Source organism: Caretta caretta, chromosome 13 (genome assembly GCF_965140235.1).
Source record: "Caretta caretta isolate rCarCar2 chromosome 13, rCarCar1.hap1, whole genome shotgun sequence".
Lineage (NCBI taxonomy): Eukaryota > Metazoa > Chordata > Testudines > Cheloniidae > Caretta > Caretta caretta.
The window spans coordinates 36,577,412-36,591,269 of record NC_134218.1 but is presented as its reverse complement, the minus strand read 5'-3'; the positions used below and the strand labels follow the sequence as shown (position 1 = coordinate 36,591,269).

Genomic DNA, 13,858 nt, shown 5'->3' with positions numbered 1-13,858 from the left:
TAGAGTTTAGGGCCAGGAGGGACCACCCCATCATCTGGCCTGACCTCCTGAATAGCAAAGGTCATCAATCCCAACCATCCACCCCCACACTAACCCAACAGATAATATGATTACAAGGAGTTAATTCAAACAGGGGTTAGTTGCATATATTCAAGAAAAGGGGCACAGTTTTAGATACCCTCTCCCATTTACTGATACTTATAGGACAATACAGGTATAATTCACTTTGAAGTTTTACTTCGGTTGATCTTACTTGTTTGTTTTGGCAGGGAAGATGGGAGACCCAACACAGGAGGTATTCAAGATGGAAAAATTGAAGCAAAAAACTTTTGGGTGAATAAAAGGACAGTCTTTGAAGGCCAAGGGAGTGTGAATGAAGGATGACTGGGGAGCAGACTGAACGCCAGGCCTCAAGGAAAAAGGATTTTGGGATAAGTTAGACCTACCTCAGCCATTAGAGATGTGAATAGGCCTTTTATTCTGTTACCATAGAATCATAGAATCATAGAATCATAGAATATAAGGGTTGGAAGGGACCCCAGAAGGTCATCTAGTCCAACCCCCTGCTCAAAGCAGGACCAATTCCCAGTTAAATCATCCCAGCCAGGGCTTTGTCAAGCCTGACCTTAAAAACCTCTAAGGAAGGAGATTCTACCACCTCCCTAGGTAACGCATTCCAGTGTTTCACCACCCTCATAGTGAAAAAGTTTTTCCTAATATCCAATCTAAACCTCCCCCACTGTAACTTGAGACCATTACTCCTCGTTCTGTCATCTGCTACCATTGAGAACAGTCTAGAGCCATCCTCTTTGGAACCCCCTTTCAGGTAGTTGAAAACAGCTATCAAATCCCCCCTCATTCTTCTCTTCTGCAGGCTAAACAATCCCAGCTCCCTCAGCCTCTCCTCATAACTCATATGTTCTAGACCCCTAATCATTTTTGTTGCCCTTCGCTGGACTCTCTCCAATTTATCCACATCCTTCTTGAAGTGTGGGGCCCAAAACTGGACACAGTACTCCAGATGAGGCCTCACCAATGTCGAATAGAGGGGAACGATCACGTCCCTCGATCTGCTCGCTATGCCCCTACTTATACATCCCAAAATGCCATTGGACTTCTTGGCAACAAGGGCACACTGCTGACTCATATCCAGCTTCTCGTCCACTGTCACCCCTAGGTCCTTTTCCGCAGAACTGCTGCCTAGCCATTCGGTCCCTAGTCTGTAGCTGTGCATTGGGTTCTTCCGTCCTAAGTGCAGGACCCTGCACTTATCCTTATTGAACCTCATCAGATTTCTTTTGGCCCAATCCTCCAATTTGTCTAGGTCCCTCTGTATCCTATCCCTCCCCTCCAGCGTATCTACCACTCCTCCCAGTTTAGTATCATCCGCAAATTTGCTGAGAGTGCAATCCACACCATCCTCCAGATCATTTATGAAGATATTGAACAAAACCGGCCCCAGGACCGACCCTTGGGGCACTCCACTTGATACCGGCTGCCAACTAGACATGGAGCCATTGATCACTACCCGTTGAGCCCGACAATCTAGCCAGCTTTCTACCCACCTTGTAGTGCATTCATCCAGCCCATACTTCCTTAACTTGCTGACAAGAATACTGTGGGAGACCGTGTCAAAAGCTTTGCTAAAGTCAAGAAACAATACATCCACTGCTTTCCCTTCATCCACAGAACCAGTAATCTCATCATAGAAGGCGATTAGATTAGTCAGGCATGACCTTCCCTTGGTGAATCCATGCTGGCTGTTCCTGATCACTTTCCTCTCATGCAAGTGCTTCAGGATTGATTCTTTGAGGACCTGCTCCATGATTTTTCCAGGGACTGAAGTGAGGCTCACTGGCCTGTAGTTCCCAGGATCCTCCTTCTTCCCTTTTTTAAAGATTGGCACTACATTAGCCTTTTTCCAGTCATCCGGGACTTCCCCGGTTCGCCACGAGTTTTCAAAGATAATGGCCAATGGCTCTGCAATCACAGCCGCCAGTTCCTTCAGCACTCTCGGATGCAACTCGTCCGGCCCCATGGACTTGTGCACGTCCAGCTTTTCTAAAAAGTCCCTAACCACCTCTATCTCCACAGAGGGCTGGCCATCTCTTCCCCATTTTGTGATGCCCAGCGTAGCAGTCTGGGAGCTGACCTTGTTAGTGAAAACAGAGGCAAAAAAAGCATTGAGTACATTAGCTTTTTCCACATCCTCTGTCACTAGTTTGCCTCCCTCATTCAGTAAGGGGCCCACACATTCCTTGGCTTTCTTCTTGTTGCCAACATACCTGAAGAAACCCTTCTTGTTACTCTTGACATCTCTGGCTAGCTGCAGCTCCAGGTGCGATTTGGCCCTCCTGATAACATTCCTACATGCCCTAGCAATATTTTTATACTCTTCCCTGGTCATATGTCCAACCTTCCACTTCTTGTAAGCTTCTTTTTTATGTTTAAGATCCGCTAAGATTTCACCATTAAGCCAAGCTGGTCGCCTGCCATATTTACTATTCTTTCGACTCATCGGGATGGTTTGTCCCTGTAACCTCAACAGGGATTCCTTGAAATACAGCCAGCTCTCCTGGACTCCTTTCCCCTTCAAGTTAGTCCCCCAGGGGATCCTGGCCATCCGTTCCCTGAGGGAGTCGAAGTCTGCTTTCCTGAAGTCCAGGGTCCGTATCGTGCTGCTTACCTTTCTTCCCTGTGTCAGGATCCTGAACTCAACCAACTCATGGTCACTGCCCCCCAGATTCCCATCCACTTTTGCTTCCCCCACTAATTCTACCCGGTTTGTGAGCAGCAGGTCAAGAAAAGCGTTATTTTCTTATAATAATAAAACCATTATTTTCTCTTGTTATGCTTTGTTCCTACTATAGAGATTCTGGGTATGTCTACACTAGAAATGCTATAGTATTGCAGCTGTGTCATGTAGACATTTATTACAGTTATGGAAGGGATCTTCCATTTCTGTAGAAAATCCACCTCTCCAAGAGGCAGTAGCTAGGTGGATGGAAGAATTCTTCTTTCAACCTAGCAGTGTCCACACCAGGGCTTAGGCTGGCTTAATGACATGGCATAGGGAGTGAAATTTTTCACAGCCCTGAAAGATGTAGTTAAGCTGACCTAACTTTTTAGTGTAGACGAGGCCTAAGATTCATAGATTGATAGATTCCATGGTGCAGAAGAGACCATTGTGACCTTCTAGTCTGACCCTCTTATCAATGCAGTACAAAGAACTTCCCCAGTATAAGTCTTTCTCAACAAGAGCAAATCTTCAACAATACGATGTTTGGAAAAGGCTGTTTCCCAGTTTCCTGTCCGTCCCCCTCCTTAGCTGGTATAATTATACCTGAAATGCACACCCTCAGTCCCACCCCTTATAATGTATGGTCATGTTCCGTTTTGGAGGGTCGTGAGTCTGGGATCTTCGTCCCACCTCTTTTGTATCCCATAGGACGGGTCAGGAGTGAGGTTGTGTTCTGGCCAAGGCCAGGCTTTTCTTTGGCTTTTAATGTGTCTTATGGCTCACCCCACAACTCTCTTGCCCCTCCTAATTGATTATTTGACCTTGGCTTGAGAGTGAAGGCAGGCAGCTTTCCAGTATATTCTCATAATTACACTCCCACCATACCCTGTAATACTTTTAACTGTTATTATTTGTTCCCATTTGTCAAGGTTCCTTCCCCACTCTGAACTCTAGGGTACAGATGTGGGGACCTGCATGAAAACCTCCTAAGCTTCCTTTTACCAGCTTAGGTTAAAACTTACCCAAGGTACAAACTATTTTACCCTTTGCCCTTGGACTTCCACTGCCACCACCAAACTTTATCTGGGTTCCTGAAAAAACGTAGTTTGGAAACATCTTTCCCCCCCAAATCCTCCCAACCCTTGCACCCCACTTCGTGGGGAAGGTTTGGTAAAAATCCTCACCAATTTACATAGGTGACCACAGACCCAAACCCTTGGATCTTAGAATAATGAAAAAGCATTCAGTTTCCTTACAAGAAGACCTTTTAATAGAAGTAAAAAAGAATCACCTCTGTAAAATCAGGATGGTAAATACCTTACAGGGTAATTAGATTCAAAACATAGAGAATCCCTCTAGGCAAAACTTTAAGTTACAAAAAAAACACACAGACAGGAATATTCATTCTATTCTATATATTTCTATTTCTATATATTTTCTCAGCCATTTAAAGAAATCATAATCTAACACATACCTAGCTAGATTACTTACCAAGTTCTAAGACTCCATTCCTGTTCTGTCCCCGGCCAAAGCATCACACAGACAGACACAGACCCTTTGTTTTTCTCCCTCCTCCCAGCTTTTGAAAGTATCTTGTCTCCTAATTGGTCATTTTGGTCAGGTGCCAGTGAGGTTACCTTTAGCTTCTTAACCCTTTACAGGTGAAAGGATTTTTCCTCTGGCCGGGAGGGATTTTAAAGGGGTTTACCCTTTCCTTTATATTTATGACACCATTATACTAACAAACCCATCTGACTGGGCAGAAACAACACACACAGTGTCTTTGTCCTTTGTTCACACATGATAGTATAAGATATAGGAGTATCAAAAAGTCAAACTAAAATTCTATCCCAGGCTCACAAACAGGCCTATATACTAACACACAGGATCCCACTGCCGGAGAGGTGATGGCAAGAGGGCCGTAAACTAGAGGGGTACAGCTTGAGAGACCAGAGAGCGGTCAAAGGTGAAGCCATGGTGAACTTTTTGCAAATGAAACTCTCTGTAAAATGTAATTGCAGATAGAATAATTTGGTTAGGATGCCCAGAGTAAAGCGTCACATCTTGCAAAAAATTACAATAAGAACTTTAATGGACAATGAGAGGCAGGACCGCATATTTACCTGAAAAAAACTGGCACCTCCTAACTGCCATTTGGGTCACTACTTATTCCAGGGGAAGGACACTCTCTACTCAGCAATCCATGCCACTCACTGCAGCACAATGTCCCCTGATACTATTCTGGGCATTGGAGTAAAACCTGTTGGGTAGAGGAAAGTGCATTCTACTGAGCCACCCACTCTGCTCACAGTAGCACAGCGCCTCCCTAGTGCTGCCCTATGGTAATCAGGGCTTTTCTCAGAGACTTTTCATTTCCCTGTTCCTGAGACTATAAATCATGGGATTTATCAAGGGGGTGACCACTGTATAAAACACCGACACTACTTTGCCTAGGTTGAAGGACTGATTGACCCCTGGCTGGACATACATGAAAATAATGGTCCCATAATAGATGGAAACCACAGTGAGGTGGGATGCACAGGTGGAGAAGGGCTTCTTCCACTCCTTGCCTGAAGATATCTTGAGGAGCGCACCCACAATGTGAACATAAGAAGCTATGGTGAATGTGAAGGAGCACAGGATCACAATAGAGGTGAACGTGTATCCAGCCACTTGCTGGATATAGGTGTCGGCACAGGAGAGTCAGAAGAGCGGGTCTGCATCACAGAAGAAATGGTCTATCTTGTCAGGGCCACAGAAGGGGAGCTTGGAAATCATGAGGGTAGGCAGCAAGGGGGAGAGGAAGCCAAAGACCCAACAGGCAATGGCCAGGTTGAGAGAGAGCCTGTGGTTCATGAGACCGCTGTACTGCAATGGATTACATATGGCCAAATATCGATCATAGGCCATGGCGGCCAAAAGGAAGCATTCGGTGGCCCCTAGAGAGAAGAAGTAATATTGAGCAATGCAGCCAACCACAGTGATGCTGGGTCTCCTGGACAGAAAATTGGAGAGCATCTTTGGGACAGTGACTGAAGTGTAGAAGACCTCCAGGCAGGACAAGTTGCAGAGGAAAAAGTACAGAGGTGTGTGGAGTTGACGATCCAACAGTGTCAATGCAACAATGAGGGAATTCTCAACCAGGGATGTGGTTTAGATGGTTAGAAAGACCAAGAATAGGGACATCTTCACCACCCATAGACTAGTGAATCCCAGTAACATGAATTCTCTCACCACTGTCTGGTTGTTCTGTTCCATGTCTCCATTATTCCTGAAACCTGAGAGATGCACAGAATCACAGAAGTTAGACATATGGTGGTTCAAATACTATCTCAGCCATAAGTTATAGGAAATTTAGGAAGATAAAGAGAGGGAGAGATAAAGAGAGAGAGAGATGTCATTCTGGTTTCAATATTTTTATAGATAACATGATTAAAAACAGTATCAGAATTGTAACTGATTTTTTTTTTTGTTTACTGAAAAATGGGGCTGTGGTAAATGAAAATTAGCAAATACTATAAATACATATTATGAATAAAAGGGTATGTTGAGCTAGGCAACCTTAGTCTGACATAAATCGTGGGCAAAATAAATGAAAGACTGGTACAGATTTAAACTGATAAAGAATTAGAGGGTAGGAATATAATTAAAATGGATGTAATTCAAACAAAGTGTGTTTTAATACAGCCAAATGTAATGCTATACAACTAGGAACAAGGATTGCAGGCTAGACCTACAGAACAGAGGACTGTATCATGGAAAGCAGTGACTCTGAAAAGGATATAGTTGTTGTAGTAAGATGAGGCCCTGAAACATGAACCCTTGGTATCAGAAGCCCGGTATGAGACCTAAGGCCTGAGCTAAAGTAATGGTCAAGACTTTGCTGACATAAAGCAAAGTTAAGCTGTGAGCCAGAGGCAGGCCCTGCTCACAGAAGCTGGCAAGAAAGGGCTGATGTTGCATAAAGATATGGTGTTGCATAAACATATATCTAAAGTGTATTAGATATTAGAGCCATACACAAATGGTACAAGAACATTCTTATACAATTCACATAGATAACAAGGACAAGGGCAAAAGGCTAGTATGATGGATAGAGTTGTTTTGTTTGAACCAACATGTACAAGGTGAGAGGCGGCACCTTACTGCGTAGAAGGGTGGTGCATTGTTATGTAGAGGGGTTGCACCTCAGTACGTCAGGAGTGTTATGTAATTTGTTTGTATCTGTGTATAAGAATACATCCCTGGGGCGGTGTCTCCATCTGGCCTAGAAGGCAGTGGAAAGTCCCACCACTGACTGAGCTGAGTCCATTGCCAGGCGACACATATTCGTAGTATGTCCTGTAGACTCTATAGGGAACTATTACTGTGCTTTGTTGTACAATAAACCTGGCCGACATTCCTTCGTACCTTACTAGAGTCTGTGGTCATTGGGGGTTCTCTCGGGGTCTGCTGTGTTAGCTATCTGCACAGAGCTGGGGCAGCACACAGAGGGAACACGCAGGCAGCTGACTGCTATCATCATCGAACAAGAGTAGAGCACCACACCGGTAGCTACTGACAACAGGTGTCATAGTGAACAAACTACCGAACATGAACACCCAGTGTGACCCTGTGGTAAAAAACAGGATAAATGTCAGTTTTGGATGTACAAACAGGGGAGTAGTGAGTCGGAGCAGGGAAGTGATTTTACCCCTTTATATGGCACTGTTAAGATTGATACTGGAATACTACATCCAGATCTCACGTTCACAGTTGAAAAGGATGTTGAAAAACTGGAGAAGATGCAGAAAAGAGTCCAAGAAAGTGCCGCAAGGGCTGGAGATAATACCTTACAGAGAAAGAAGTAATGAACTCTGTCGGCTGAGCTTATCCAAAAGATTGAGAGGTGACCTTATTATGATATTTAGGTACTTTCACAGGAAAAAAATACTGAGTATTTAAGGCCTTTTTAAATTAGCAGAGAGAGGCAGAACAAGAACCAATGGCCAGAAGCTGAAGCCAGACAAAGTCACATTAGAAAGTAGGCACCACTTTTTTAACATGGAGCGGGTGACTGTTCTCAGGGCACCCAAGACCGTGAGTCACCTTGTAACTCCCTGTCCCCACTGACAGTGAGTCTTTCTTGTGATAACTGGGTGGCAGCTCCTGGACATTGACAGAACTTCAGTAACTAAAGTGCTCTCCCCTGGTCTATGCCAGCCGTTCTGTCACAAGGCAGGCTAACGCTAGGTGCACCTCAATCCCCAAATCCCATTGAATCATTCCTCGGTGATATCCTGCTGCTGACACTGGCTACTCACAGAAATTCCAGATCCTCTGCCCCCGGAGGTGCAGTGTACCGCAGTTTACCAGTTTTGTCTTAAACCACTGTTCCCATAACCCCCACATAACAAACAAAGAGTATATTTATTTAAGAAGGATTGATGATTTAACTAGAAACAAGAGGGTGTGGTGGAAACAAATGGCCACAGTGGAAAACAAAATCATAAAACACAAACCTGGGTCTACACTTATCATTAATGACTTATCCTATCTAATGAAGTAGATTTCCCACAATGTTCAGTCCATTGCAGAGCTGGCTGGTTTCTCAATAACCAGGATCCAAATGTTCATGAAACATGGGGTTGTCCTCAGTGTATGGAAGAAGAGTGCTTTTCCCTATAGTCCATTATACTGAAAACAGCCTTTTGTTTCTATTCACAGGCAGAGCGAACCCCTGACTTGTTGAAGAGTTTCTAACCTAGCTTTAAGTAGTTTGGATTGTTTGGCTGTTGTCTCTGATAGTTTTCCATTGACTGAGGCAAGGGTAGACAACAGAAACTCACATTTCCCCAGAAATTATCTAAGGAGGGATGACAAACCTCCTTTTGCTTGAAGGGGTCTTCACTAAGATACATCACCTCCTGGTGATTAATTTCTACTCTAAGTCCATAAGGCAGACTTTCTATATCAATACATTATTCTTTAAATATTACCAATACATTTATCTTGCACTGATTATGAGTTTGACAAGTCATGAGCTTTCTGCAGATATCTGACTCTTCATGGAAAAATATCCTGTAAGACATATTTTTGGTATAGTGAATTTGAAAGGTCTCAGGTGAGAACTTTTTGCAAAGAACAGGAGACTCTCTGGGCCAGAGAGGGTGATTAACCACTGGAAAAAGATATTAAAGGAAATGGTGGATTCTTTGGGCTAGTCTACTCTAAAGGGTTAGTTTGAACTATCTATATTACTCAGAGCTGTGAAAAATGTCACCCTTGTGCAACACAGTTAATTCAACCTAAGCTCCGGTATAGACATCGCTAAGTTGACAGAAGAATTCTTCCATAGACCTAGCTACTGCCTCTCGGAGAGCTGAATTCACTACAGTGACAGAAGACTCCTTGACATTGGATCCTGGGAACTACAAGCCAGTCAGCCTCACCTCAGTACTTGGAAAAATCATGGAGCAGGTCCTCAAGGAATCAATTCTGAAGCACTTAGAGGAGAGGAAAGTGATCAGGAACAGTCAGCATGGATTCACCAAGGGCAAGTCATGCCTGACTAATCAAATTGCCTTCTATGATGAGATAACTGGCTCTGTGGATGAGGGGAAAGCAGTGGACGTGTTGTTCCTTGACTTTAGCAAAGCTTTTGACACGGTCTCCCACAGTGTTCTTACCAACAAGTTAAAGAAGTATGGGCTGGATGAATGGACTATAAGGTGGATAGAAAGTTGGCTAGATTGTCGGGCTCAATGGGTAGTGATCAATGGCTCCATGTCTAGTTGGCAGCTGGTATCAAGTGGAGTAACCCAAGGGTTGGTCCTGGGGCCGGTTTTGTTCAATATCTTTATAAATGATCTGGAGGATGTTGTGGATTGCACCCTCAGCAAGTTTGCAGATGACACTAAACTGGGAGGAGAGGTAGATACGCTGGAGGGTAGGGATAGGATCCAGAAGGCCCTAGACAAATTAGAGGATTGGGCCAAAAGAAATCTGATGAGGTTCAACAAGGACAAATGCAGAGTCCTGCACTTAGGACGGAAGAATCCAATGCACCGCTACAGACTAGGGACCGAATGGCTAGGCAACAGTTCTGCAGAAAAGGACCTAGGGGTGACAGTGGACGAGAAGCTGGATATGAGCCAGCAGTGTGCCCTTGTTGCCAAGAAGGCCAATGGCATTTTGGGGTGTATAAGTAGGGGTATTGCCAGCAGATCAAGGGACGTGATCGTTCCCCTCTATTCGACATTGATGAGGCCTCATCTGGAGTACTGTGTCCAGTTTTGGACCCCACACTACAAGAAGGATGTGGAAAAATTGGAAAACATCCAGCGGAGGGCAACAAAAATGATTAGGGGACTAGAACACATGACTTATGAGGAGAGGCTGAGGGAACTGGGATTTTTTAGTCTGCGAAAGAGAAGAATGAGGGGGGATTTGATAGCTGCTTTCAACTACCTGAAAGGGGGTTCCAAAGAGGATGGCTCTAGACTGTTCTCAGTGGTAGCTGATGACAGAACAAGGAGTAATGGTCTCAAGTTGCAGTGGGGAGGTTTTGGTTGGATATTAGGAAAAATCTTTTTCACTAGGAGGGTGGTGAAGCACTGGAATGCGTTACCTAGGGAGGTGGTGGAATCTCCTTCCTTAGAAGTTTTTAAGGTCAGGCTTGACAAAGCCCTGGCTGAGGTGATTTAGTTGGGGATTGGTCCTGCTTTGAGCAGGGGGTTGGACTAGATGACCTCCTGAGGTCCCTTCCAACCCTGATATTCTATGATTCTATGATTCTATGATATATAAAGGCAGAGTCCCGCAAGAAGGGTTACAGTGTTGGAATATGTGAAGAAGCTATTCTGGGGATCAGGTGAATGGAAATAAACCACTGTACCTTTGAATGAGGTTTTAAAAGACCCTAGGATACGTGAGTATGGATGAGTGGCTGCAGATCACTAGTTCATCGGCAGTAGAATTTTGAAATGTTGAAGGGACTTGTACTCCTAAATCACTTAGGGACAGATTTTTAAAGATATTTAGATGCCAAGTGAGATTTTCTAAAGCACCTAGGTACCTAAAACTTTAGGTGCCTTGGTAACTTTTGAAAATTCCACTCGGAATCTACTTACCTTTAAAAATCTGGCCTTTGAGTACTTTGTGAAATCCCATCCTGGCTGACTAGGCAAGCAAGCAAGAAAGAAATAGATAGATAGGTAGAGAGATACTGATATTGTCCTTTACAAGGTGGCTAAACTTGGCTAAACTTTTAACCGTCTGTTGAATACACTTTATTAACATGGACGGGCTTCTTCTTAATGACTGCGCTGATGATTTGCCAGGTCATAAGTGGAACAATTATGAATTCAAGACCTCTCAAGATTACGCTCACTGCCAGGCAAAATGTAAAATGTAAATGTAATGTAAAACAATAAATAGACGCAAAACATAAAAGAAACTCACCTGGTGACAACAGGAAGTGAAATGTTAATACTCGTCCTTCAGTATTCTGAAACGTTGAATGAGAGATGAAGAAACTAATTCCATCTGTTACTCTCTCTCTCTCTCTCTCTCTCTCTCTCCACCTAGTTTGTCTACGTAAGTAAATGGGAAACTCTTTTCCCTGAAAAGACATTAAGGCATTTTATTGGAAATTGATCTAAATTTTGTATATATATCTCACATCTGACCAAGGGGGCAGGTCTATCTGACACAAATGCTCCCAACCAATTCATTGGAGTATGTTTGTTTCTTTTGGGACATGGCCTCTGAACCTCATCTTTTCATCCTGTTAGTTTAATTGGAGAGAAATTACGTAAAAGCGAACAAGTAAATTGTTTTCTGCTCTAATCGGAATAGATCAGTTTTATATAAATCTTGTAGGGGAAGAATGGGTGATGGAACAGCTAGAGTATGAGAAGTTTTGTGAATTTTGCAGTTTGAACTGAAAAAACAAATTCCTACAAGATATTTGTGATAAGTTTACTTCAGATCTGTTTGTGTTCAATTTCCATGACCATGTCTATCTTAATAGATGTTCAGGACCTAGAACAAACTGACCCCAAATATGACTGGGACTCTGGATGCTATCAGGCCTAGAAATATTAAAAGAGAATGATACTGACTGGGCCAGATTGGATAATCAAAAATGTGGATAATCCTGAGAATGGGAAAGTATGAGGCTGCAGCATAGGTGCTGGAACTAGGGGTGATGGGGGAGCCGCTGTACCTCCTGGCTTGAAGTGGTTTCCATCCTGTACAGCGTTTACAGTTTGGTTCAATGGCTCTCAGCACCCCCACTATAAATATTGTTCCAGCAGCCCTGGGCTGCGGTGCCATCCAGCGGACACAGGAGATATTGCCCACTTCTGGACCTGTGTGCATTGGTTGTTCAGTTAATATGGAGAGCTGGATAATGGAGGGTCGTAAAAATGGGGTTCTGCTCTGGATCCATCAATGGTTATTAACCAAGATGGTCAAGGGATGTAAACTCATGCTTGTGATGACCTTAACCTTTCACTGCCAGAAGCCAGGAAGGAAAGACAGAGGTGGATCTCTCCACAGTAGTTCTGTTCTGTACACTTTTCCTGAAGCTCTGGAACTGGCCACTGTTGGAGACAGGATATTAGGTTACATGGACCATTGGTCTGATCCTTTATGGCAGTTTTTATGTTCTTATGTCCAGTCAGTTCTGGTGTCCGCAATTCAAGAAGGATGGTTGATAAACTGGAGAGGTTACAGAGAAGAGCCACAACAATGGTTAAAGACAGTTCTATCTTACCATCCCCTCCATAAACTTATCAAGCTCATTCTTGAAACAAGTTGTTTTTTTTTTTGCCCCCACTGCTCCCCATGGAAGGCTCTCCCAGAACTTCACTCTTCTGATGGTTAGAAACCTTTGTCTAATTTCAAGCCTAAGCTTGTGGATGGTCTGTTTATATCCATTTGTTCTTGTGTCCACATAGGTGCTTAATTTAAATAACTCCTCTCCCTCCCTGATATTTATCCCTCCTATGTGATTTATACAGAGCAATCTTATCTCCCCTCAGCCCTCATTTGGTTTGGCTAAACAAACCAAACTCTTTGAGCGTCCTCTCATAAAGTAGATTTTCCATTCCTTGGATCACCCTAGTAGCCCTCCTCTGCAACTTACCTACACTCTCATGAGCTCCCTGTGTGTCACCCTCCCATCCCCCTCTATTTCAAGGATTGCCTGCATCAACCATAGACTTTTGTCCACAATTTTGTTTGTTCCTCCTCCCCACAATCCAGGGTCCCTATTTTTTACCCCCAAGCCAGAGGTCCCATGTGATCTTCTTTTTCCCCATGAGCCCCTCATTTTCCACTACCCCCATACCATTGTCTTCTATTGTCCTCCTGTGCCAGAGGATCTATGTCCCTCCCCATTACCCTCTTATGCCTCAGGCCAAGAACACTGTATTCCCTCTTTCTTCCCCATCTCCAAATACCATGGTTATACATTCTTCCCCCCATTTCAGGGGCTCTCTCTGCCCCCATTTCCTCCTTCCCTCATACCAGGGTCCCCTAATCCCCACCCCCCACGTGATGATTCTTGGAATACACAGGACTGTGAGTCACTATGTTAGCCCCCAACACACACACACACCACCTCTAGCCAGAGGGAGACTTGTCTCTGCTTCTCTGGGTATCAGCTCCCTGCCACCATCACCAGTCAGCCACCCAAACATTCTCTTTTCTTGGCAATGCTAAGCCTCACTTTGCTTTACAAGTTAGCAGTAGGTGCACCTAGCTCCTGAGCCCCTCTGAAGCATTTCCCTGTAGTGTCCAGAGCCTTATTCACTGAACACTCATAGAAATACCCAAGGCAATAGTATACACACCGGCTTATATGATGCAACTCAGGATCAGCACCTAACTCAATATCACAGAACTGAGACATATTTATAGTGAATCATAGAATCATAGAAGATTAGGGTTGGAAGAGACCTCAGGAGGTCATCTAGTCCAACCCCCTGGTCAAAGCCGGACCAACCCCAACTAAATCATCCCAGCCAGGGCTTTGTCAAACCGGGCCTTAAAAGCCTCTAAGGATTCCACCACCTCCCTAGATCACCACCATCCTAGTGAAATAGTTTTTTCTAGTATCCAACCTAGACC

The 13,858-nt window shown here is 44.0% G+C and overlaps 1 protein-coding gene across 1 annotated transcript; it reads right to left on the bottom strand.

Moving 5' to 3' along the window:
- Nucleotides 1-5,098: 5,098 nt before the first annotated feature.
- Nucleotides 5,099-5,998, bottom strand: LOC125629763 (olfactory receptor 6Q1-like). The gene is given in 1 exon segment (XM_075119017.1): nt 5,099-5,998. A coding segment is annotated over 1 exon segment (900 nt).
- Between the last annotated feature and the right edge of the window lie 7,860 nt (nt 5,999-13,858).